Source organism: Punica granatum, chromosome 4 (genome assembly GCF_007655135.1).
Source record: "Punica granatum isolate Tunisia-2019 chromosome 4, ASM765513v2, whole genome shotgun sequence".
NCBI classification, from domain to species: domain Eukaryota; kingdom Viridiplantae; phylum Streptophyta; class Magnoliopsida; order Myrtales; family Lythraceae; genus Punica; species Punica granatum.
The window spans coordinates 25,513,227-25,539,805 of NC_045130.1; the positions used below are offsets into that span (position 1 = coordinate 25,513,227).

Sequence of the window (26,579 nt, forward strand, 5' to 3'; positions counted from 1 at the left end):
ATAAACGCGTCAACGAATTATGAACCGACGGAAATGCCCTTTTAACATTCACAATTTCAAAATGCCAAGACGTGTAACACGAATAGAGTTGATGTCTAGGGTGGATTTGTGCACTTTCACTCGAGTCCGGGCCCAATTTGAGGCGGCTCAAGTCGAAACACACAAGTCTCCTTTAAACCCCTTCGTGTCACGCAATCTCAACTTTTCATTAACTCTTACACATTTTGCAAACCAAAGGGCATAACTATTGTTTCGTGATTCGCCGACATTCTAGGCATTAAGGAGGTCGAAACACCTTGATCTATGGGTAGAAAAGGGCAGCCCGTTCGGGTGCGAGTCTTATTCGCATGGTCCGTTTCATCCACTTTCGGTGTTTCTGTCATCTTACCGTAGATTCGGTAGTTAGCGTTGTTATTTTTGTCACAAAACATGTAAAACCGAACTAATCATTCACTCGGCTTATATAAACATTAGATAATGGCTAGGCAGAACTCTAGGTTCCAAATTTAGAGTCAAAACACGAGTTTGGCGTATTTAGTGAAATCTCAGTGTCATTTGCAGAGTAAAGTCTTAAAACAAACTCACACACATAATTGACTTAAGAATTGCATTTTAGCACATTCATCTGTTTGCCTAGGGTAGGGAAATTGTTTGTCAAATAACTCCGGTTAATAATTGACTAAATCACATAAATTCGGTCTAATACACAACCTGTCTGCACCTATCTGTTTATCCGTTATTTGTCTGTTTTTATCTGTTTATATAAGTTTTTATCAGTTTTCTTCTATTTTTCACTTTTATTTGTTGATTTGTTGCGGTTCGGGTCCGAACCCTTAGGATACGATTTACACGAGTCCAAAGCCCCTTAATCGTCGATCACCGAGTCCAATGTCTCCATACACCGAGTGCGCATCTTAATTTAATTTTCAGTCTTATCCAAACCACACAGTGAGCACGAATGGAATAATGACCAAACGCGAACCGATCGGGATTCAGTCGTTGTAATTTTTATTTTTATTTATTTGAGAGAACAATGTAAGGGTTTATGTTGTACATTTATTTATGTAAGAATCCCGGTCGGATAATGGATGGTCTGAGTGTTTCTTCGAATTTACGATGTTAAAACGGGCGAGTCGAGTGCAACCCTAAATCATGCGGTAAATAAATAAAATGGCAAGCCTAGCAAGCTAGAGTACTGAAAAGGCATGTGTGATATAGGCCCACACGAAATAGAACCCCTGAATTCGAAATTTCCAGTTCCGTACAAATCATTGCCTTAACATACTAGGTATATCACATACCCCTAGACCCGGGCAACTCACCGGCCCTCGACATTCGGGTCGTAAACAGGTAGTGGCAACTCCTTCTCATGTGCGTCCGTCGCGCATCCCCGGGAAGGTGGACACTCCCAAGCCGCGTTGCATTTAGGCGCACGCATGCGTGCCCCGACGAGACGAAATTCGGGTGTGCACAGTGATAATGATCGGTGCATTGCTATCGATATAGCACACTAAAAGAAATAATTAATTGATTACTTATGTAATTCTTTTAAAAAAAAATTATTTGAAGCCACTAATTTAATGACATTAATGTCATTTGAAAATTTAAAATTAATTACAAACCACTTAAATTATTTACAAACAACTTATTTTCATGAACTTATGATTCACAAATAAAAATTAAATCTAACATTTGAAAATTAGAAGCTCAAAAAATAATATTTTTAGAGCAAAAATAAATTTGTAAATAGTAAATGCATGAATGGAATATCCGTGATATATCTTTGTAATGCATTAATGATTTCATAGATATATAATTCATATAAATGAGACAATTAGTTGCAAGATTATTATTGGATTATTTATATTAGTCTAATGTTATTGAAAATTATGTTTTGAATTCAAATTAATCATTTATTTTTATTACTAAGAAATAATTTGTTAAATATACGAGTAACTCCCATAAAGATGATAATAGGTATACAATAACGAACTTGTGCAACACACGAGATGGAACACTGGTGTATATTTATTGTTATAGAAATACTAAGAGGTTGTTTGGAAATGAAGTTTATTTAACTCCACTTCATTCAAACTATGTGTATATATATATATATATATAATTGGGGTTATAATAATAAGGTAGAGGGAGATAATAAAAAAGTAATGATTGTATTATTAAATTATAGGAAAAAATGAAAAAAAAAAGTAATGAATAGTCTAGATAAAGTAATGATTGTGTTGTTGAATTGAAGATAAGTAAAGTAAGTTAAAAAAAAGTACTCTCCAAAACCAAACGAAGCTAACACTTTAATACCATTAATGAATGACAATGTTGTAATTTCTAGGTATATTTAATGTTATAGAAAAACTAAAACTTTAATATTTAGTGATACTTGGCAAAATCACACACTCTCCCCTATTATCTTGGCATTATATATATATATATATATATATGCACTCAAACATTGCACGACCACCAAATCTTTGCTAGTTATTGCCTTCAAAATAATTTTTTTTTAAAATAAAAATAATGTAAAATATGCACGTGTCCTTCCCGGAATGCACCGCGGAGGGAACTATTTCCATTATTTAAGAGAGGGATGGTGCGAGAGCCGGAGGAGTTCATCTAAAGAGCTTGTGATGGGCCGGGCCTCCTCAACAGGGCCAAGTCTGGCCCATTTTGGTTCGGCCTGTGAGGCCCAAATTAAAACATGGGCCCAATAGTGGAGCCCCGAGGGTTTCTCTTTCCTTCTTCCTATAGATGGTCAGAAACCCTAGCTCGTCCCTCCTTCAATCAACCCCTCCCTCCAGCCGTCGTAGTGACAGTCATTCCGCCGCATCCGCCCTCCTCCTCCTCCGGCAATGGGTCGCGTTATCCGGGCGCAGCGTAAGGGTGCGGGTTCGGTGTTCAAGTCCCACACCCACCACCGCAAGGGCCCCGCCCGCTTCCGCAGCCTCGACTTCGGGGAGCGAAATGGCTACCTCAAGGGTGTCGTCACTGAGATCATCCACGACCCCGGCCGTGGCGCACCCCTGGCCCGTGTATCCTTCCGCCACCCCTTCCGCTACAAGAAGCAGAAAGAGCTCTTCGTCGCCGCCGAGGGCATGTACACTGGCCAGTTTGTCTACTGCGGCAAGAAGGCCACCCTCGTTGTTGGTAACGTCCTCCCTCTCCGCTCCATTCCTGAGGGTGCCGTTGTCTGCAACGTCGAGCACCACGTTGGGGATCGCGGTGTCTTAGCTCGCGCCTCCGGGGATTACGCCATTGTCATCAGCCACAACCCCGACAATGACACCACTAGGTAGTAAAAGCTCAACTTTTAATAACCTGTGATGATCTGTCGGTCTTAATTCAATAGTCAGCTCGATTTGATTAGAATATTCTTGAATTTGATTGCTTGAAGGAGGAGGAATTGTATCAGACTTTGTCACTCTGTTAATTGCCTATGTCAATCGCATTGAACAAACGGATAGAGAGAGAATTATAACTTTTGATTGAGATAAATTCAGCCTCTGCATTCGGCAATCGATTCGTCGCGTGCAACTGGTTTGAGTTATATGTAAGTGCAGAGTTTGGTCTTTGCTACACTGGTCATATCATACAGCAAATTCCGTCAAATTACTCAGGAAAATTGAGGACACTGAAATGTCCGGGAATAACCTGTTGAGGTAGTTTTAGAAATTTGGCACTGATTACGTTCCATATTGCTTCCTTTGGTGGACTGCTACTTACTTGGCTTGAATATTTGGCTGTATGTGCCTCAATGCATTCGGGACACCCTGCTGTGGATTCCCTGGGCAGTAAGAAAAGTTCGACAGACATTTTGTGGACAACCACAAACGTTGTCCGCAACAAGCAATTCAAACAGAGAATTGCCCTGAACTGCCTAGATTTCTTTTAAGCTGCAGCATGCCTGCTAGGTATTATAGCAAGAACCCGTTTGGTACGATTCCTTTCTGCTGCCGAGTTCCATCCTCGTAACTGACATGGTTGGGAAGAATGGTGGACAAAAAAAATTGTCTTCAATGCATGCGAAAGCCATGTCATAGTAAATACAAAGAGAATAGTCTTTAGTGCATGCTTACTAAACACTGAATTCTGACGAGTTGCTTGTGAGTCATGGTGACAGGATCAAGCTCCCATCTGGCTCAAAGAAGATTGTGCCCAGCGGTTGCAGAGCGATGATTGGCCAAGTTGCTGGTGGTGGAAGGACTGAGAAACCCCTCCTGAAGGCTGGCAATGCCTACCACAAGTTCAGGGTGAAGAGGAACTGCTGGCCCAAGGTCCGTGGTGTAGCAATGAACCCCGTTGAGCATCCTCACGGAGGTGGTAACCACCAGCATATTGGTCACGCCAGCACGGTCAGGCGTGATGCACCGCCAGGGCAGAAGGTCGGTCTTATCGCCGCCCGCAGGACCGGTCGTCTCCGTGGACAGGCTGCCGCTACTGCTTCCAAGGCCGACAAGGCTTAAGAGATTGCCGCTGTTTAGTTATGTTTTTTATTTACATTGCAATGAGTTTACCCTGCTCAAACTTCGGAATTTGAGATTAATAGATTTTACAACTCCTTTTGTCATGGAAGTTTTCCCGTTGAGGTCTGAACTTTCAGGAAGTGTGTTGGTAAATGAATGGCACTGTTGTTTCTACTCTGTTGCTGATACGAGGGGGGAGCCATTGATACTTTTGTCATCTGTTCGGCACGAAAGAATGGAATATCTAAATGGATCAGACGTGGCGAGGCCACCAATGAATGCTTTAGGCCTTCATTTTAGATTTCTGTCATTCCATCTTCTGACATTAAATCAAGATACAATTTAGAATTTCAATATCATGGGAAGGTTTTTGACGCGTTCACTTTTTTGGTGCAACTGTTTTTTGAACCACTGGATCTTATTGGATACACCTCTCTGTCTTTCTCGCACTGACAAGTTGATGATGTTTTCTTGTGTACGATTGTCCGGGTTTCATTCGATTCGCATAGTAGGTTCAAATGAAAGCCTAGCTGAATGAGAACAGGAGCAAACTTAATGTATCATAATGTAATTGACTGCCCTGAATTACCGCATGACAAAATATGTCTTATTTGCATATGTTCCTCCCTTTCTACAATTTGAATCATTTTCACGACTTATAAGCAGTTGGTAAGCTTTGTGGTAAGGGTCCCTTTGCTCGAAAACCGAAAAGTCATCGTGTCTCATTCATTTGATTGCAACCAAAGGGGAGTGAGATGCGGGGCGGAGGGAAAGCAAAAGATTGGGTCAATCAAGACCATGGGAGCATCCTCTTCGCAGCTGTTTCATCAGCAGCAATTTCGAGCCCGGCCCTGGTGGATGAGAGAATGAGCACGGAGGGAATGTCGGGGCTCCCATTCTGGCTGAGCAACAACCTTGTCGGGTGGATACTGTTTGGCGTGTTTGGCCTCATCTGGTCCTTCTACACTATCTGTCGGGCCTTGACAAAGATGAGGAGCCTGGACAGTCCCTCTAAGCCTTGTGTATTGCATGTGACCTTGCATAGCATGGTTTAGATATTTGAGGATAACACGGGGTGTGAAATTTCTTATGACAGTTGGATGCCTCGTGAATCGTCTGCATAAACTTACGCTGTCCCATATAAATTCTCTGCACTTTGCACATTTCGCTCGTTCATTTACTCTGTAGATAAGGTTTTCGAAGATGCCAATTACCTCAACAAGAGAATGAGAACACGTGAGAGGAACATTTTTGACATTAGGTTGCTTGAGCAGGCAGAATTGTTTGCATTGACAGTCTAAAACCGATTCAAATGTCCTGCAATCAGACAATCCGTAAGTTGCCTACTTTCCAGGGATGAACGACAAAAATTAGATATAATTTACATGAGGAGACATCATAAAGTGCCGACTTAACGCTGTATCCGCAACCCTTAAAGTAAAAATTGTCGAGAAAGATAGTTTCTATCATGAACAAGTACACCACACTGCTCTATCCCTTTAATCAATATGAATTAGAAAAGTTCTTGTCTATTAACTTAAACATGTGCACATATTCCTTGCTTTAGAGAGATCTGGTAAGTGCAGTGTGCAGAATCTGTACCGATCGACCATAGGCCCATAACAATGACTGTCCACTGGCTTCATCCAAAAGTGCTTCAGGTAGAAAATAGCAGGCGACAATATGGCTCTGCCTGTTGAGAACTTCAAATTAGTTGGGTGTGTGAGAGTCAGGAGAGATGGATGATCATATAGAAATGAGCTTCAGAAGGTAATCCACTTACCCAACTGTCTTTATTCATCACTCCCACCATGAAAGGGGGCCAAGACCGTCATTATCGATTGAACCCTGCAAAATAGAAATGATTAGCTAGTGTTTGTCATCCATCAAGACCAAAGAGGCAGGCGGAAAAAGGGAGAAATTTGGATGATTCAAATCCCCAAACTTGGATGACTCAGAAGAGGCCCATCTAGAGGGAAATGGGAGGAAGAAAAATTTCACACTGAGGGAGTTATTTGTGCAAGATCACCAAAGAAAATAAATAAAATTGCAGGCATCGTTGGACGAGTTATTGCACATTTGACTGAGTTGGAATTGGTGTTTCATATAGGAATTCTCCCTAAACAAAAGCGACGCTAATGATATTCATAGAATTACCTAAACATAATATTTATCTTTTCAACCAATGCACCATCGAACACAAGAGAAGTATGTTTTGGCCTTTACATAAAAGCAAAACAAGTTGTATGTAATTATAGACAGGTATTGTGCAAAAGAACTTTTAGCTATCTGACATAAAGAATCGATAAGACGTTGTAGAGAAGTGCAGTATAAAATGAACTTACAGTAACCACCATCGGAGCAAATGGCTTTGAACTATTTGGTTGCTCTAGTGGAATCGAAGGATAACTTATGCTCTGAACTTTAAATCTAATAGTCTGCATTTGGAGTCATAAATCAGATAAACAAATTCAGCCAAACAATTAAAAAAGAAACAGATAAGAGTACTAGAATAACAGCAAAACTAAGGAGAGTGTAATGTCTGACCGCGCCTATCTCATCAATTGCAAACATACTACCAGATGTCTGATTCTCATCATCTGTTTGATACTCCCAAACCCATCTCCGTCTATTCCTGTAACGAGCACAGCAGAATAAACTCCTTGTATGATGTGAAAGATGAAATGCAAAACAGATAATTCGGAAGATGCTGAGATAGCAGAACCACAGTTTCAGAAAAAAGACCTGATAGGACCAGCCAGCTGACCCCTAGCGGCCCATTTATCAGAACAATGGGATGCAACTGAGCCTATCCACCAGCATGTTCATACTTAAACAAGATTTTCTCTCCTAGTGTTCTAAGTGGACAGTCCTGCGCTTCAGGTGGATTCCCTTTTCTTCAGATATATCAGATTTTCAGTATCATATTATTATATTACTAAAATTCCGGTTGAATCCATTATAACTTAGTTAACCAATGAACCAAAACCTCCGCTCTTCAAATTTTGGTTACATTTCAGAATAAAATATATGAAGAGGAGGCTTAAAATATATGAAGAGAAGGCTCTTACCCGTTTTCTGGGTCAGGCCAAAAATGAGATGGAGTTGGCAAGAGATGAGGAGGTATGCAAATGTCATCAAAAAATCCCAGAGATACTGCCAAAATTGTAAATTCAACAATGTTTTACTACACAATATTATAGAGAAACTAACACAATGAAGTCTTCTCCATAAATAATAAAAAAGGAATTGACCATGAACTATTAATATAGAAGGAATTAAACACAGCACTGTGCAACATTAAGCATAGACAAATTGCAACCAAGTGTGTTCCATAATTAAAGCACTAAAAAAGTTAGAGAGAGAGAGAGAGGAGGAAAAAAAAAAAACTCCTGCAAAGACCTTGATTAGAGAGTTGCACCATATAAGATACAGCAAAACAGTTAGTATAGCTGCTATAATTTATAATCAATCCTAGTAAAGGCATCAGTTGGCAATGAAGTAACCAACCATGTCCTGATTTATGGGAAAAACACAACAAAAAGAGCAATATATCAATCAGTCAAGAAGAGTTAATTTATGAGGACAGCAAAGCGACTTACATACGCAAAAAAACCAAAGAATGTTGAGATAAATATGAAGAAATCATCTCCCACAAAATTAGTGTCAAACTTTTTTTTTCCCCTATTGGTAAGTATTGTCTCAAACTGTTAACAAATATAATCTGCCACATTGAAATTAATTTATTCACTTTGCACTCTTCATATATCAACTATTCGAAAATCCAACAAGCACAAGATCCCCTCTATGAATTCACTGACTAATTTTCGGTATTCTTACATTTTGTACTTCAGACATCACTTCCTACCAAAGACTTTGTACCAAGACCTAATCTGATCATTGTATTGAAAATACATGTAGTTCTTATACTTCTAGGACTGGGCACGTACAGATTCAACTTCATATTTTCCCAGTCGATATGATCATATCCAAAAATAACAGGTTAGCGAGGATGTTGACAGGAAATACTTACTTATATTAGAGGTTGAGAACTGGCATCAAATAAATGTGCTACAGATGTTCTGATATATAATCAGACTTTTATGACACAAAATGGAAAACACAGTGCCGCATATAATTGAAATTGATTTTTCTTTTCACAAGAAGTAAGTAGAGAAGTATTCATACATACAACGCAAACTGTTTTCATCATAATCCTTAAGTTTTGCATCAATTATCTCCCCAACAAATGGACGGAACATTATCAGCCTGCATCTCACCTGAAGTGAAAGGAGAGGGATGAGCATGTCATTCAAGAAAAAATATGTGATAGCAGGCAGCACTGCACAAATGTGTTCGTGGTATAAACATTCACTGCTATAACTAAATTCAAACAAGACAGGGCAATTTTGGACTCAAGATTGTTACGCTCCTAAACTCAACTTGGCTGGGGCTAAGGATATGTTCAAAGCAGATGCAACTCTGCTATTTAACAATGGTACCAATACATAGAAAGACCTCATAGAAGGAATTCACAGATCAATGGTTCAATGGAAAAATTCAAATAAAGTCAATACAATAGCCAACAAGAGCAAGTTGCAGATTTAAGGATGATGCTCTGTCATGGGAAGGAACATACTCCTCTGTACATTTGCAGATACAATGATGGCATGAAACTCCGTAAAGATTTTGAATGGGATCACTAGGACGAAGCTGTGCAGGAACGATATATTTTATTATTTCGATTTTTATAAAGAGATCCCGGTTTGAGTATTTTAGAGTTTTATATTAATTGCTCTGATGCGTCAATTACTTCGGCCCCCATGGGTACAAATCTTTGACAAACTGTTATTCTGGATAACATCATGGAAAAACTCGAAAAGATGGGTAATTTTACTTTGTTTTGTTTATCCAAATAGGAGAAAACAAAACGGATGGATAGAACGAAGCCGACAAAACTTCACGAAAACAGCTTATTACCCTCAGAACATACCCATCAAATTCTACTAGATTGGCACCATTAGACCAACTAAAATGGCATAAGAGCAGCAAATCTACAAAACAGAGTAATCCAGCCGGAGGTTCGTGCAGTCGAGTTACCGTGTAGGTGGGTGCACCATCCCCAGGAAAGATGAAGCCGCCATTAATGCTCCGGATGTCATAAACAGACACGCAGAGCCCCAATTTTGCAATGACCTTGAAAACATATGCCTTCGGTCAGTCAGTGTCACAAACCATAAGACGACAGGAAAGAGAATATAGGCATCCGAATACACGCAATCTCAGCGTATAGAAAAGAACAGAAGTGGGGGACCTCGCCTCACCTTATCTAAGAAGAGACCCTCCAGCTCGTGCCTGACGGCTTTTTCGAGGGAGAGGCCGAGCAGGTGGGGCGGCAGCCTCAGAGTGTGCTCTATAAGGCTGAGAGAGAACATCCGTGGTCGTCAATTGTTCTTCCAATTGAGTAGAGAAGTCAGCGACTCAACGTCGTCAATGTCTGGCACGAGCAGCCGCCGAGCAGCAGAGAGGGATGAGAAGGCTTCTTTGCAACAGAGGAGAGGGGATGGAGGGGGAGGAGCGGAGGACGAGGAGGAATAGGATTTTTTTAATTTTTTTTGGTAAACGAGGAAATGGGTTTATTGAGGGTTTTAGCCTTTTAGGCAATTATATATTACTATTATTGTTATAATCAATAATTTATTTTATTATAATTTATAACTATAACAAAGAGAAGGCAATTTATATTTTTTGAATTCTGGAAAATTAATAAATGTTATGAAATGACCTAATTATCCATTTGAAAAAGTAACCAACCAATTAAGATATTTTAACCGATCCACCCGCGCATTATACGTAACTATTAATTATGATAAATTTTAGTATATTATGTCATTTAGTTTAATTAGTTTATGATGATTATATAGGATTTACTTTTCGGGTGAATATTTAGAATTTACTTTTTGATAACTTTCAAGTTAATAATAAATATAAAAAATACAACTCATTGAAGTAACTTTATTAAAATACTTAATAAACGTATATCATTAATTAACATAAATGGTTACAAATACATGAGAATCTTATATTTTCTATTTTGCCAAATGTGTATACATGGCGGATTCTGACAATTGCTCCAGGCATTATATATTATATAATAATAATAATAATAATAATCCCCATTTGAAAATATTGAACAAATAGTATGCAATGGTGATGGCGATCTCCCCAGCAATTATCTCATTTTCATTTTCTCCGGTAATTAGATATGTAGTAATAATAATAATAATAATTTTTGGATGGTATCTCTCCAGCAATTATCCCATTTTTCATTTTTCCATAATTAGATATCTAATAGTAATCATTTTTGGTAATAATAATAATAGCAATAATCTTTTTGGATAGTGATCTCCCTAGCAATTATCATATTTCCCAGTATTAATTATTTGATAATCATGTTTTTAATGGAAGTTACATAAAAATTTGGCATGAGAAGTTCTCATTTCAAATTTTTTGACAAATTACATGGCGGCAATCTCCCCAGCAATTATATATATATATATATAGGAGAATTTACCTAAAATGACCCATGATTTACCCGTTTTGTCAAATCTATCATATGCTTTTTTTTTCAAATTTATCCCATGGTTTACTTTTTGCATCAAATCTATCACGGCGTTATCTTTTCCGTCGACATCTAACGACCATGCTGACGTGGCGCCCACGTGGCAAGTGTGGCCCACTATCTCTCCACGTGCCACGTCAGCACGGCTGTTAGATGTCGACGAAAAAGATAACGCCGTGATAGATTTGATGCAAAAAAGTAAACCATATGATAGATTTGACAAAAAAAACATATGATAGATTTGACAAAACAAGCAAACCATAGGCCATTTTAGGTAAAAACCCCTATATGTATATCATATATATAGATTTTCATTTCCCCATAATTAGATATATAATAATAATAATAATCATTTGTAATAGTAGTAGTATCAGCAGTAGTAGTAATAGTAGTAGTAGTAATAATAATAATAATAATAATAATAATAAGGGATTTTAATGCTATATTATTCAAAGTTTACCTATTTTCTCAAATATATCACATGACTTAAAAATTACCTGAAAAGGCCCATTATTTTTCATGTTATTCCATATCTACCAAGTTTTCCATCTATTTATAATGGTATTGCTGACGTGACTCGTTTTACGTTTACCAGTGTTGCTGACGTGATTTGTTTCCGTTTTACGTTACACTTCCCGAATACCATTATTCTCTCCTTATTTCTCTCTCTCTTATCAATCCCTCTCCAAACAAATGTAGCTTTGTTTATATGCCCTCTCTTAATTCTCCTTTTCAAACTAACATTCACGCAGCAAAAAACAAAAATAATAATAATTTTCAAACATCTTTATTTTTTTGTCCATGTGTACGGGTGCGTTTGTCTACTTGAATATAAAGCAAATTAAATGTAATGAGAGTTCATTTAACTTGAATTGAAAATTCAATCAATGTGGAGCTGTGTGTTTGTGATTTGGCAAACGCAGTGCAACCACATCTTCTCTTATCGGCTTTTTATATATTATAATTGATGTTGTAAATTTAATTTTACAAGAGACATCAAGCTCAATAACTTGGACCTATTTTTTTGTAAATTTAGTTTTACGAGACTTGTTGGGATCGATCGTTGGTTGAGATCGATTTGTAAGAATCGAAAGGATCTTACTCGCGATAATCTCGACGAAACAATTGAAAGAAGACAAGGGAAAAGAAGCTTGCACACTCGTGTATGTGGTTCGGGCTGACAATGTACCGACAATACATCCACACATAAAGGAGGTTTTGCTAGTTTTTCTTTTATTATGAACAATGATGCCATGGTGTACAGAGTGTTTTTCGGAAACCCCAATTACAATGTTTTCTCTTGATGACCCCTACTCTCACCCCTTATGTAATCTTGTGCAAGAAGAAAAGAAACGGGGAAAATAAATCCCATATAGGAAAGAAATCAATTGAGCAAGGAAATAAAAAAACTAGCAAAATCTTATTCTGATATGCTATATATCGCTAAAAAATTCTACTACTTTCTACAATTAACTGCGCGGACGACCACAGTCGATTATCTGTGGCTTCTATCTTCAGCCTATTGAAATTGCAGTTTTTCTGCAATATTGCAGTCGATTGTCCGCAGTCTAAGTCTTTCCCATTGTCATCAAGTCTTGGGGCGAGAATTCGAGCCACATTCAATAAATCTCTACCTTGGCTTGAATTCTCCAATAATCCATAAATGATATGCCTCCTTTGCCAAAAGGCCTCGCGAGCCTAAGTCGGTCTCTATTGGATACTAACCAAGTCCGAGCAATGCTCAAACTTTGAAACAGGAAGACTCTATCATCATGTCTACCAGATTATCAAAAGTGCTAATCTTATCCACTCGAACATCTCTAGTGGCTACTACATCACAAACAAAATGGTACCTCACATCAATATGCTTCGTTCTCTCGTGATGCATTGGATCATTCATCAAATGAATTGCATTCTGACTATCGCAGTAGATGATAGTCGCATCCTTCTTCATGAATAGCTCTTCGAGCAAATCTCCCAACCATATAGCATCCTTGACTGCTTCAATCACTGCCATAAACTCTACCTCTATGGTAGATAATACAACTGTAGCTTGCAAGGTTGCCTTCTAACTAACGACGCAACCATCAATAATAAATACATACCCAGTGAAAGACCATCTCCTATCTAAATCTCCTGCAAAATCTGAGTATACATAGCCGACCAAACCAGTAGAGTCTAGACAGAACTCTAAACAAACATCAGTAGTACCCTTCAAATATCTCAAAATCCATTTAACAGCTTGTTAGTGACCTTTTCCAAGACAAGACATATATCTACTAACTACACTGACAACATGAGCAATATCTAGACGAGTGCATACCATCGCATACATGAGACTGCCAACTGCACTCGAATAAGGAACTCTGGACATGGACTATGATTCTTCCTCGGATTGTGGTGACATTGAAGCAGAAAGTCTGAAGTGTGCAGCAAGGGGAGTGTTCACTGGCTTTGCACTCTGCATAGCAAACCACTCTAGCACAGTCTCAACATATTTTTGCTCAAAGAGAAATACTCGGCTTGAGCTTCTATCTCGGGAAATCTCCATTCCCAAAATTTTCTTAGCTGTTCCCAAATTCTTCATCTCAAACTCCGAATTGAACTTGGCTTTCAACTTGCTAATCTCATATTTATCCTTTGCTACAATCAACATGTCATCAACATTGGCAAGTCTTTACGAGTGAACACAGTTATCCTACTTGCTCCTTATAAAGCCTATACTTATCATGAAGGAATCAAACTTCCTATACTACTACCAAGGGGACTATTTGAGTCCATGTAAGGATTTCTTTAGTAAACAAACCCGATCCCCTTTGCCTTCAACCTCGAAACCCTCCGGCTGCTGCATGTAGATGTCTTCATCTAAGTCGCTGTGAAGAAATGCTGTCTTCACATCTAGTTGTTCCAACTCCAAATCTTGTATGGCGACAAGGGTGAGTAAAGAACGGATTGATGTGTACTTCATAATTGGAGAGAACACGTCGTAAAAGTTAACTCCCTCCAATTGGCTGTAGCCTTTCGCAACTAGACGGGTTTGTATGGAGTGTGTTCACTACTCGAGTCTTCTTTCTTCTTAAAGACCCACTTACAGCCAACTATTCTCTTGTCGGTAAGTGGTTTGATTAGCTCTCAAGTCCCTTTTTTGTGTAGGGACTCAATCTCTTCTTTCATGGCCATCAACCACTTGTCGGAATCGGGAGCCTGAATCACCTTAGAGTAAGATGTCATATCAGAAGAGCCAATACGCTCAGCAACACTAAAAGCGTATGCTACCATGTTTTCAATACCGTATCTCTGAGGTAGATTAGTTTGTCTTCACTCCCTGTCTCGAGCTAATAGGTACTCCTTCAGTTGAGGTGAAGTCTTTCAAGATGAGGCCCGAACTTCAAGTTGGCTCTCAAATTGATTCGGAGTAAATGCGCCTACCTTCCTATGACTGGAACTAGCTCCGATCTCCAGCTCCACCTACTTCAAGACATTTTCATTTCCTGTAGAAGACGTAGACAACTCCTTCCTCGAGTGAAGCATCACAGATTCATAAAATATAACATCTCTATGAATAACAATTTTCTTGGTTTCAGGAAAATACAATCTATAATCTTTGAGACTAGGTTGATGATCAAGAAAAATACACTTTTTTCGCTTTATGTTCTAGCTTCCCTTCGTTGACATGAGCATATGTAGGACAACCAAATACTATTAAATGTGAATAATTGAGAGCATTACCTGACCATAATTCTTCAGGAGTCTTCAACTCAATTGACCGATGTGGAGAGCGGTTCCTTAAATAACATGCCAGGTTGATTGCTTCAGCCTAAAATTCCTTCCAAAGTCCTGCATTTGAAAGCATGCACCGAGCTCATTCTAGTAGAGTCATGTTTATCCACTTTGCTAATCCATTTTGTTGTGGGGTATTCGCTACCATCTGGTGTCGAACAATGCCTTCCTTCTGGCAGAACTTATTAAATTCGGACCCGCAAAACTTGAGGCCATTATCAGTACAAAGCCTCTTCACCTTTTTTTTCGGTGTGCTTCTCAATGAGAGTTTTTCCCTGTTTAAAGGTATCAAATACTTCATATTTACTTTTCATAAAATAAATCCATACCTTTCGGGAATAATTGTCGATAAAAGTAAGGAGGTATTTGCGGCCTCCCTTCCAAGTAACTTATGCGGGACCCCATTAGTCTGAATAGACGTAATCAAGAGTCCCCCTCGTTAGGTGTACTGCATTAGTGAAACTAACCCTCTTATGCTTCCTGAATACGTTGTGCTAGCAGAAATCGAGTTTCCCAACACTTGGTGCCGATAAAAGGCCCCGGCTGCTCAGGATAGACATGCCCTTCTCACTCATGTGTCCCGAGTGCACATGCCATAACTTTGTTGAGTCAGATTCTAACGTAGATGAGGATACTGCAACTGAGCCTGTCACTGTCGAGCCTTAAAGAGTATATAAACTAGCGATCTTTCTTCCTTTCATAAAGACAAGAGCACCACAAGAAATTTCCATACCGTTGGACTCGATGATAATTTTGCAGCCATTCGAGTCTAGAATACCGAACAAGACGATATTCTTCTTCAAATTAGGCACATGTCTGACATCCATTAAAGTCTTGACGATGCCATTGTGCATCCTAATCCGGACAGTACCGATGCCAATAGTCTTACGAGTAGCGTTATTGCCCATAAGAACAACTCCACTTTCAAAGGATTTGTATGTGGAGAAATAGTCCTAGTCGAGACACATATGATACGAGCATCCGGAATCGAGAATACACTCATCCCTGAACTTGGGCTTCCCGTCCTCAATCACTAACAACGCATCTTCATCTTTCTTCTCGGCTACAACAGCATCAGCTGTATTGGCCTTTTGTTTTCCTTTCTCGTTGTCATGATTAGTCTTTTTCTTGTTCTGTAATTTTCAGCATTCGTCAACAAGATGACCCTTTTTTCTTGTAGTATTTGCAAGACTTGCCTCCGTTCCTCAACTTCGACCTAGACCTGTTCTTTTTGGAATTTTTGGATTGATGACTTCCTCTTGCAACGAACCTTATGGCCTAATCATCCGATTTACTGCTAAACCCCAACTCATTATCCAGTTGATCTTCACTCAGCAAATTAGCATTAACTTCCTCGAAGGTGAGATCTTCTCTACCGTATATCATGGTTTCCTTGAAAGTCTTGTGAGAAGGTGGTAACGAATATAATAATAATAGGGCTTGATCTTCATCCTCTATTTTGGCATCAATATTCTTCATATTGTTAATAAGGCTAACGAATTCACTGATATGAGACTTGATTGACGTACCTTCGACCATACGGAACATGTATAGCTGTTGCTTCAGAACTAACCGATTGGCTGGTGATTTCGTCATATATAAAGTCTCTAAGCCCATAAATCAGTTGCTTTCTTCTCCGAGAAAACCTCCTGCAGAACGTCATTTGTGAGACACAGTTGGATTGCTGATGGTGCCGTTTCATCCAGTTCCTTCCAATCACTTGCGAACATGGACTCGGGCTTCGTGCCCAATAACAACTTCTTGAGACCGTTCTACACCAAGATGGCAAGCACAGGCTGAAATTGGAGTTATAGTCAAACTTCTCAATGTTGAATTTCGTCGTAGACATCTTGAGTCGATGCGGAGAAAACCCTATCGATAATGGCTATGATGTCGATTTGTTGGGATCGATCGTTGGTTGAGATCAATTTGTAACGATTGAAAGGGATCAAACTCACGATAATCTCGATGAAACAATTGAAAGGAAATAAGGGTGGAGAAGCTTGCATACTCGTGTACATGGTAATTATGAGTTAATTAGTAATAATATAGAAAATTGGTATTATAATTATTTTGAGAAATTTGTTGTTGGAAATTTTGGAAAAATTTAATGCGATATCTGTTGGTTAGCAAATGATAGAGCCCTTATTTTTTTCTTATGATTTGTTAAGGAGCAATATTTTGTTTTTCTTTTTTTTTAATGACGGAGTATCTGAATTTCGTCTGACTAATCCCTTTGGTTCTATGAATTTCTCGCAGCGCACGGAATGGGTAAATGGCCAAAGGCTTGGACGGTGGCCCCAACGGAATTTGAACTTGGAATTAGCAATATTTACGCTCAAACTTACCACCAAGCTAATTCCCTTGGGATTAGAACACTTTGGTTAATGAAGTGAGATTTCAAGGAACAAAGCAAATAAAGTGAGATTTTAATTAATAGAGGGAAATCGATTGGATGGACAACCACGAGCTAAGACCTCTCTCGAAATGCTTACGTGAAAATTCATTTGAGTAATTTAAATTAGGGAAAAAGACAAAAAAAGACCCATTGTGATTTGGGGTCGGGACAAATCGCACCATGTCCTTTTGTTTGGGACAATTAGCTCCCATGTGGTTTGCTCCATTAGACATAGGAGGTTAGGGCGTTAATCTTTAACCTTTTAATCATTTTAGTCGTAAATCTTTTTCTTTTTATCATTCATATCCTGAATTTTTCATTTTATTTCATTTTAGTCCTATAAAGAAAAATCAAATGAGGAGGGGGTCGGGGTCGCCGATTGGCAGCCCCGACTCCGAATCGACCGGGGACCCCGAGTCGAAGTCACCGATCGGCGACCCCGACTCCTCCACCGAGGTCGCCGACGTCCTCTGTGGGTGCTGGTGCCCTCAGTGGAGGGTTCGGGGTCACCGATTGGCGGCCCCGACCCCCTCCCCCTTCGATTTTTCTTTATAGAACTAAAATGAAATAAAATGAAAAGTTGAGGATATAGATGATAAAAGAAAAAAATTTATGATCAAAATGATTAAAAGGCTAAAGATTGAGGACTGAAAATGAAAAAAAATTAACTTCGTAATCCCTTTTGTCTAACAGAGCAAACCACTAATTATCCCAAATAAAAAAACATGATGTGATTTGTCCCAATCCCAAATCACAATGGAGATTTTTGTCTTTTTCTCTTTAAATTAGTACATATACATTCCCTACACAACCTACAAATTTGTAGATGTGACTGATGAGTCGATTTCTTCCTTTGGATTATATCTTATATATCTTCATAAATGAATTTATCGCCAAAAAAAAAAAGGAACTGAGATGCAAAGTGGACCCATTTTTATTGGGCAATGCCATTCCATTCCTTTTTCATTTCTATGTACTAAACCTGACCTTATTCCAATATAAACCCCAAACGATCAATCTGCATGTAATAATTGTGCATGTAACATATCCTAATCACGAAGAACAAATAGGCTTCCACCAGAATGCCGAAAAGTTCTCAAAGTTACAAAGGTGTCCCCCAGCAGTAACCACCATCGGCTCAAGCAAGGGGAGGCTAAGAAACTCATCGAGCTGATGGAGCCCAGCCTCAAATTTTGACAGCACAAGGAGAGGCCCGATGAGGCTCATGTGAGTTTCAGTCAGACCAACTTCCATAAGCATGTCCAATAAATATGGCCCAGTTTCAAGATATCCACAGGTAACAGAATAACACACTTGCAATAACAGAAGGAAGCTCTAAATTGAGAAACCGACCATGTTAGTTTTCAAACAGAGAACCAAGGACACTCAAACCCAAGAACGCCTGGAGGGAGAAGCACTAATGTTGATGCTTTCAGCCAAAATATTCAGAAATACTCTCATGATGGCAGCTCTTCACCTCGCTCGCGTGCAATGGAGGAAGAGAGAATCCCAAGGTCCCGATTCAAGAATGTTAAGGCAGATTCACACTCGGTGATTATTCTTGTAACTGATGAGGGTTCACCTGTGCCTGTTTCAGACAATCCAACAGCGAGAGCAGCATACGAGTCCCGGAGATTCCTCATGTTACCAAGGAACTATAAAGAAAACAAACTCCATTAGAAGTGCTCTCTTGGTACTAACTTCTGCACCATCAGGAAAACAACCACCCTTTTTTGAAAAATTGAAAGGATATACATTGACAAGCCTAGTACGAGGCCTTAGATGTGCCCATACACCAAGTCTTCCTCAAGAAAATCCTAAACTGGTTTTTATGGAAAATAAGGGGTGTGGCAACAGATCTTAAAATATAAATACTGTGTGTGATTGCTGTTGATCATATCTTTCTTTTTTATTTCAATACTCAACTAGGGTCAAGGTGAGAACTTTTTCTCTCATGGCAAAGGTATTTCTCAATGCGATGAGTCTAATTGAATTATGTTCACAGCTATACCTATCCACCAGGAGGAGGGGGCAGGGGGGCAAAAACAGAAATTATACATGCATAGCTGACAATTTTGTTCATTGCAGATGTACGTGGATGATGAAGCAAAAAAACTCCAAAGAGATTAATTTCTTTTCCTTCCGAGGACATGCCAATAATGTCAGAATAAATATAATCACACAAATATAGGCAAACTGCACTATTTTTTGGAGGTTAGAAGGTGTTAATCCTGCATTTTTATTTAACCTCAAGGAGGAGAAAACTCATATCAAATTTTAAAATTTATTTAATTTGAAAATCTACTATATGCCTACTTAATTTGGATATAAATTACTCTTGATTTCTAAAACCGGAAAGCAATTTGTTAGTGTCCTTAAAAATTGCTTCTGACAATTTTTTACTGAAATTCGTTTTAGAACACAATAACTTACAGGAAAGAAATGTTTTATATTTTTATAAATCGATACTTTACTTTCCAACAATGTACACTAGCACACCCAACCATCAGTGATCAACAGTGATTTGCCCATTCACCAACCGCAAGCAATGACGCTTAAAAGTCAGTTGTGGAAAAATACATAAAAAATACATTGTCAAACAGTTAAATTGTTAAAGAATAAAAAGTAAAATTTTCTTTCAAATCGATTTTGACATGTTTTAGAAACAGCTTTTGAAAATAGAATACTCGCTATATCCCCAAACTTACCAAGCAATTTCCTCAAGTGATGATTTAATGGATATCTCCACAAATGGATTTTAATTGTTCCATTATGCTGATTGCTGTCTGTGTTGCACACAAACATCATTTCACTTCAGTTGAATCTTAACTTATGTGACTCAAATGAGACTAGCATCATATCTGTCCAAATGGGAAAAGTGTGCCAACAAAAGATTGCTACTGCCATCATTTGCACAGCTTAAAAATGCTGCCACCGTTCCTAAGTTTCAACTAGATGTCTTTTCTCCATAAAACTTGACCAAGACACTCAGTTAAGAGATAAGGATGTTAGAGGGAGCATGGAAAAACCTTCAAAAGCATTTTGTATGCCTCTAATAAGCGATTAGCAGCTGGTCCAAATCCATGAAGTTGAGGGACCTCCATCATGTGTGTCCAAGGCCGAATTTCCTAAAAAGGAAGGGAAAAGGGGGAAGAAAAGATGAGTAGTTCAGAAAATTCCATAGTTAAAAGCTGCTTTCCATTGGAAATCCTAATACGCCTACAAATGTTAGCTCACGAAACCTTGGTGTATATCATATTGAATGTTCTTGCTGTTTCCAGAAACGACTCTAAATGTGCTCGCAATTGTGATTCAACCTCTCCATACTCCTCATCTGGGTTGTAAGCATGCTGATTTTGAAGCATAAGGAAAAATCAATTATTGGAATTATACAGGAGTAATTTGCAGATAAAATAACATTGGTCTCTCTCGGATGATAAATTACACAAGTGTTAAGACAAACCTTTGATGCTAAATCGTCAACCTTCAGTTGAAGATTCATGAGTATCTTTGATTGTTCTGTAAGTTTTGTCTCCAGCTCAGAAACATCAGGCCTGTGAATAACTTTGATTAAAGGAAAGTAAGGTTTCTAGAATATGCAAGAAGCATAATTAGAGAAAACAAAATGAAAATTGCGCTTCATTAAGCAGGATCAGTAAAGCAAGGTATGCACGAACCACAATTTTCTGTTTGTAGAATAAGCAAATATGATCAAGCAGGAGATTGGAAGATTGCTGGAGCTGAAAGCGAGAGCAGACACAGATACTGAGAAAAAGAAAATATTCCTACAGTGGGTAAATGGATTGAATCTGAACATCTGCAGGGAAGAGCTTGCATTCCTCGGAGAAAATCTGAGCTTGCTTTTCTGCAATTGCATCTATTAGCTGTATGTCTTTTGCGGCTTGCTCATCAACACTGCAGAATTGAACAGTAGTACCCCGAATTTTCAGTTCAATATTAAAACAATGAGTAAGAGTCATTTATTGAGATGCATCGCCATAGCAAGAATTAGCTCTTCTTGTCTGGGGCACAAATGATTGGCAAATATTATTGAGCCCACAAAGAGAAGAATTAGGAAAGAATGTTGGATACTATTCCTGTGACTTTTCTAGCACATATTGCTAAATTTTTGACAAATCGTAATGCTGTTTGGCATACCAGAATAATTTTTAAATGCACAAAATAATTTCTCACAAAAATGAAATGCCCAACACCAAATCCCTTTGCACGGGACCAAAATATATTTAGCTGCAAAGAGTCTTAAGGGCACTAGATGACAAGAAAAGATGCAGTCATTGATTCTAACTCTATTCTTATATATCAATTCAGTAACCCCAACCTCCAGTCTGGGTTGTCTGCATAGATGCTGGCCTCCACAAGATCTACAATAAGACGAAGCATTTCAGTCCGATCTTCATAGCTTCCTCGTCCCTGCAACAAAGGTATGGCATCCAGCAGAATCAAGATACTGTCAGATGGATAGGTGTCATGCTGATAGAGAGATAGGAGCAAGTCATTAAGCACGGTTCCTGTTTAATGAAGAATCCAAGACAAAAGAAATGACAAATTGCAGACCATTTCAGTTCAAGAGTTCAGAATGAGAAAGAACTCACGAAGTTCAAAATTTAAATAGTTAATATGAATTAACAATCTGAACGTGGGACTTTCCACCAAAAAAATAACTAAACTAGCATATCTCAAATTTTTCTCTTGGGAATTACTGCAACAGATGCACTTAAGAGTTGGAAGCTTTCTATATCAGCCAATTAACCCAGAAGGCAAGAAGCATGAAAAATCAACGTTTACATCTTAAAAGCTACGCCATGGTAGAAAACTCACCAAATAGCAAAGCATAAAAGCCTTAAAAGTTCTAGAAATGGGTGGCTCTGGTTCCCAGGCTATACCAAGTCAGTTTTTAATCCTCCAGGTGTCATGTCGTCAAAACACACTGAAGCTTCATTTGGAACAAACAACATCAATAGCATGCCCATATTTCATTGTCCCGGAGCTTACGATGTACTTATAATATCTAATTATAACAATACAAGAAAAAAAACTGAACCATGAAACCACCTCCATAGCGAAGGGAAGTCCTCAAAGTCTTGATACACCCGGTAAGTAGGCAGAACGACCACAATAGTCAGCCGAAGTTTGATTTTTTAAACACAAGGACATAATCCAAGCACAACCATATTAACTCAACTCAACCGATGCAGGCATATATTCGCAGCAAAATTTTAATTTTGACGTGCATATGACCGGGATGTCAACCAAAATAGACAATTTGATGTATCAATATGTGCTTCTGACTGAAGGCCACATTGTACTTGTTCATTACCACTGGATAAGAAGAAAAGCACCAAGGAGTGAGGGGAAGCAACTAAGCGGGATTTACCTGAATTGCTTCAGTATCTATAGTAGTCGTAATCCCTAGAAACTTTGCGATTTCAGCTAAATCTGCAAAAAATCAGCACCACTTAGCTTGGGCCAAATTTCAATCTACGAAAGCAGCAGAATTATTCAACAAGGAAACACTGAAATTTAGCAGGCGATTGCAAAGAAGAGTAAGGGAGCGGGGGGGTGGCGGCCGTACATTGTATGCGAGAGGTCTCTTCGTCTCGATCCATGGCGTCTCCTTGCAGATTTTGCTGAGAGAAGGGGGATTTGTCCCCTAACAGCCTAAAAATTCGACAAAAAAGAGCAAATGAATTATGTCAGTAGTTGCCGCTGAGCGACATTCCTCCGTGCATTGACATCAATCGACAAAGATCGAGAGAGGAAGGGACCGGAAGAAGAGCCACTCGAGAAGAGCGTAGCGCTCCATGCCGGCGAAGAGGAGAGACTGAGCGGGAGCGTTGGCTCTGGGGTAATTCAGCATAGTCAGTTTCCTCTGTATCTCCTCCATTTGCTTAGCTGCCATCTCTCTCTCTCTCTCTATTAGGTTCCGATGAATGTAATTCACCGGCGAAATTTTCCTTTCTGGTTCTTCTTCTTCTTCTTCTTCTTCTTCTTCTTCAACAACAACTTCTTCGCCGCGCCGCTGTCTCGATTCAAAAGCCGGCCCGGCCCCAGACGACTTGGAGAGTGGGCGTTGGAGACGTGAAAACCGGGTCGGCCGGGTCGTTGACTAGCAACCTGAATTCCGAGACCGCTCAAATGCTCTTATTTAATATTTATTGAATAAATCAGCAATATATATATATTAATTTAGCAAACTTGGGCAAAATTGTTGTAATTAAGGTTTTTCACGTAAGCATATTGGACTCACGAAATTTTTTCATTCGTGCCCCTCAACTCGTAGGGAGCCGTCTGTCAAGTTTCCCCATTAATATAAACTTAAACATTTTTCAATTTCTTTTTCCAAATTTCCATACAATTTTATTGTATGTTCCCAATGAGGATTTATAATTTTTTAATAGATACTAATTGACGTGACTACTCCCAGTATCTTATTTATTTCTAATATTCTATGCTATAAAATTATAATATCAAAACATCAACAAATGACAGTACAACGTGTAGGTCGTATGGCTAGTTTAGTCCTTAAGATAAATGAGTTGCATCAATCGGATCTGATGCGAACCTCGACGAACCTGCCGCGAGACCCAACAACAATAGAATGAGATCAAACCCGGGATCGTCCAATGAAGGTTTCAAGGATAGAGAATATTGACCTGTTGACTATAAAGAGCCAGAAACCAATATTATAATATGGAATATTGACCCACTAGTTATAAGGAGCTAGAAACCAATATTATAAATGTTAGGAATCACAAGTCATCACACTTGCAATATCGTCGAAGTTGCTGCAGAACAGCTCAGAGAAAACATCTCTCACAAAGTTGAATGAAAACTGATATATGTTTTTTAGGGAGGTCACATGCCTATTTATAGAGAGAAGCTGATAACCTAATTGGGCTAATGGACTGGGCTAAAATAAATCATAAATGTAATGAGGCCAAAAATGAAATAGGCCCAAGTTATTGAAAAACAACTAAATTCAGCCCTTTGAACTGGGATCATCTTCTAAATAAATTTATAAGATATGAACGGTCGTGGCTTCTTGTTCCACATGCAGCCCGCCCAAAAGCTCGACTTCTCCTCCATGGACATGCAATAACAGCATTTGCATGACTTGCTGGATTCGTTTGGCTCGCGCTCTTGTACTTGCTCTAGCTAGCACATGTTTATCACAAAACTCGCATTCATGCCCAACCCTGTCATCCTGAGATTCTTCCTCATGCCTGTGCAAAGGATCCTCTAGTTGGATCATATCAGGATCCTTTTCATAAAATCTACATCAGTGTAGCTCTTTTGATATCAAATTCGTCCTTCTCTACATCAAATTGGTCCTTCTATACATCAATTTAATTCTCCATACATTAAATTGGTCTTAACAATATCAATTTAGTCCATTTAAACATCAGTTGAATCCTCCATGCAATATGGTCCATGAATAGCATAAAAAACGCATCATTTGTAGTCCTCATGGACATGGCTCTATTATCATTCCAAATCTTGGCATTATCAATTACTTCCTTCAGTTCCTTTTTTTATCAATTACTTCCTTCAAAGAGCTCTATTATTATTCTTTAAGTTCCTTTTAGGGGTGTGCACGGGTACCGGATATATTCGAAACCGATCGGAACCTACCCGTTAGGGTAAGGTCCGGGTAACTCGTATTGAAAATAGGGTAGGTTCCAGGAACTAAAATCAGGAACCGGTGAAAATCGATTCCGATTCCGGTTTCGGTTCCGGTTCCAATTCCTGCCTACAGGGTATCTGGAACCGGTTATTTATTAAAAAAAAGAGAGGAAAGAGTAAAGTTACTGTCTCTTCTAATGAATCAGAACATAGGCACTTTGTTGTGTGTGATCGTATTATGGATGTTCAATTTTATTGATGGATTGATGAGACATATTATTTTTTTGTTGTTGTTGATTAATCTAAATCTTGTTAATATTCTATTTGGCATAATTACTGATTATGTATGTGAAATTTCAGATTTTATTTAGCAAGAGAAAAAAATTTACAAGTTCCAACAGGGTACTCGAAACCTGTGGTATAATACAGGTTCCGAGTAACTTCCAGTTCCAAAATTCAACAGGGTAGGGACCGGTTCCAAAATCTTGAAACCTGTCCCTTACAGGGAAGGGTCCGAGTATCGTGAAAAATACAGGGTACTCGAAACCAATCACTCCTAGTTCCTTTTACTGGTTAACTAGTGTAACGGTGCTTACGTGGATTTGTGTGGGACCCTCATTAACGAGAGAAGGGAAGAAGAAAGGGGAATGACGTGGATTTGCGTGGAACACTCATTAACGGTGCTTCTTCTTCTTCTTCTTCTTCTTCTTCTTCTTCTTCTTCTTCTTCTTCTTCTACGCACATACACAAACCTCCATGCCCCTCCCTCTCACCGTCGCCACCATCACCATCACCTTCACCTTTTCCTCTGCCTCCTTCCACGACCTCCACCATCATCTCCCGTCGTCCTCCCCGACCTCTTTCTTCCGTCATACTCTTCCCCACCTTAGCTCCTCTTCATTTTCTTTACGCCACCATCAATACCATGGCCCTCTCTTGAACACCTCCATCTCCTCTGTTCAGCTACTTCGTCCTCTCCCTCCATGCCGGCATTCCCCTCTCGAGTTCCTTAAGTTGTCCTCTGCTGCTTCTCATCCTCCGCATCCTCCTTTATTAATGGTGAATTCCATTAGAGTCATTTTCAATCAGAAAAATTCACATGGCTAGATTCTTCATGGAGCAAGGAAGCTAAACACAATTGACGACTTATAATTTTATTATAAAGTTTGAGAGATATAGCTCTCAGAAATTTTAACCTTGCATGACGAAAATCGAATTTCCATTACCCTAACTTATTTCTTCATTTTTATGACTTGAAACTTGCTTCTTACTTGTAGTCCTATATATAAGCTTTCCTTAGCATCCAAGAACTCGCAAATTACTGATCCGAGCGATGAAAATGATAAGATGGAAGTTGGCCCGATGAACTCTTCATGAATTGGGAATTCCATTAGACATTCTCGGTCAGAAAAATTCAAATGGTCAAATTTCTCATATCGCAAGGAAGCTTCAACAATTGACGGCTCATAATTTCATTGTACGATTTGAGAGATATAACTTTCCGAAATTTTAACTTGCATGACGAAAACCGAATTTCAATAACATTGTTCTAGTTATTTCTTCGTCTTTTGATTGGAAACTTGCTTCTAACTTGTCGTCTTACATATGAGCTTTCTGTAGAATCCAAGAACTCACAAATTTGTGGCCTGAGCAATGAGAA

General features: G+C 38.9%; 3 protein-coding genes across 10 annotated transcripts; 1 reads left to right on the forward strand and 2 right to left on the reverse strand.

Moving 5' to 3' along the window:
• The first annotated feature begins 2,779 nt into the window (after window positions 1-2,779).
• LOC116203882 (60S ribosomal protein L8-1-like) lies at window positions 2,780-4,652 on the forward strand. The gene is made up of 2 exons (XM_031535843.1): window positions 2,780-3,304; window positions 4,133-4,652. Exons 1-2 carry the CDS (start codon window positions 2,865-2,867, stop codon window positions 4,473-4,475), a joined length of 783 nt encoding a protein of 260 aa, XP_031391703.1. The 5' UTR covers window positions 2,780-2,864; the 3' UTR covers window positions 4,476-4,652.
• A 408-nt stretch (window positions 4,653-5,060) lies between these two features.
• LOC116203883 (DNA-directed RNA polymerase III subunit RPC8) lies at window positions 5,061-10,120 on the reverse strand. 8 transcript variants are annotated; one of them, XR_004156311.1, is made up of 10 exons: window positions 9,800-10,119; window positions 9,576-9,671; window positions 8,668-8,755; window positions 7,547-7,631; window positions 7,023-7,110; window positions 6,821-6,913; window positions 6,259-6,323; window positions 6,078-6,168; window positions 5,690-5,792; window positions 5,061-5,511 (listed from the first exon to the last, which is right to left on the reverse strand). XR_004156311.1 is itself a non-coding variant. In XM_031535844.1 (8 exons), the coding sequence occupies exons 1-7, from the start codon at window positions 9,908-9,910 to the stop codon at window positions 6,276-6,278; spliced, it is 609 nt and encodes a 202-aa protein (XP_031391704.1). In that variant the 5' UTR covers window positions 9,911-10,118; the 3' UTR covers window positions 5,715-6,168; window positions 6,259-6,275. The 8 variants fall into 8 exon arrangements, 3 of the variants coding, with proteins under 3 accessions (XP_031391704.1, XP_031391706.1, XP_031391705.1); XR_004156310.1 differs by having other exon boundaries at window positions 5,061-5,591; XR_004156313.1 differs by having other exon boundaries at window positions 5,061-5,792; window positions 6,078-6,164; window positions 9,800-10,120.
• An 8,202-nt stretch (window positions 10,121-18,322) lies between these two features.
• On the reverse strand, window positions 18,323-23,362 carry LOC116202277 (AUGMIN subunit 7). Its single transcript, XM_031533777.1, has 9 exons — window positions 23,062-23,362; window positions 22,869-22,954; window positions 22,671-22,732; window positions 21,615-21,706; window positions 21,065-21,190; window positions 20,739-20,829; window positions 20,518-20,625; window positions 20,305-20,403; window positions 18,323-18,930 (listed from the first exon to the last, which is right to left on the reverse strand). The coding sequence occupies exons 1-9, from the start codon at window positions 23,193-23,195 to the stop codon at window positions 18,733-18,735; spliced, it is 996 nt and encodes a 331-aa protein (XP_031389637.1). The 5' UTR covers window positions 23,196-23,362; the 3' UTR covers window positions 18,323-18,732.
• Window positions 23,363-26,579: the final 3,217 nt, after the last annotated feature.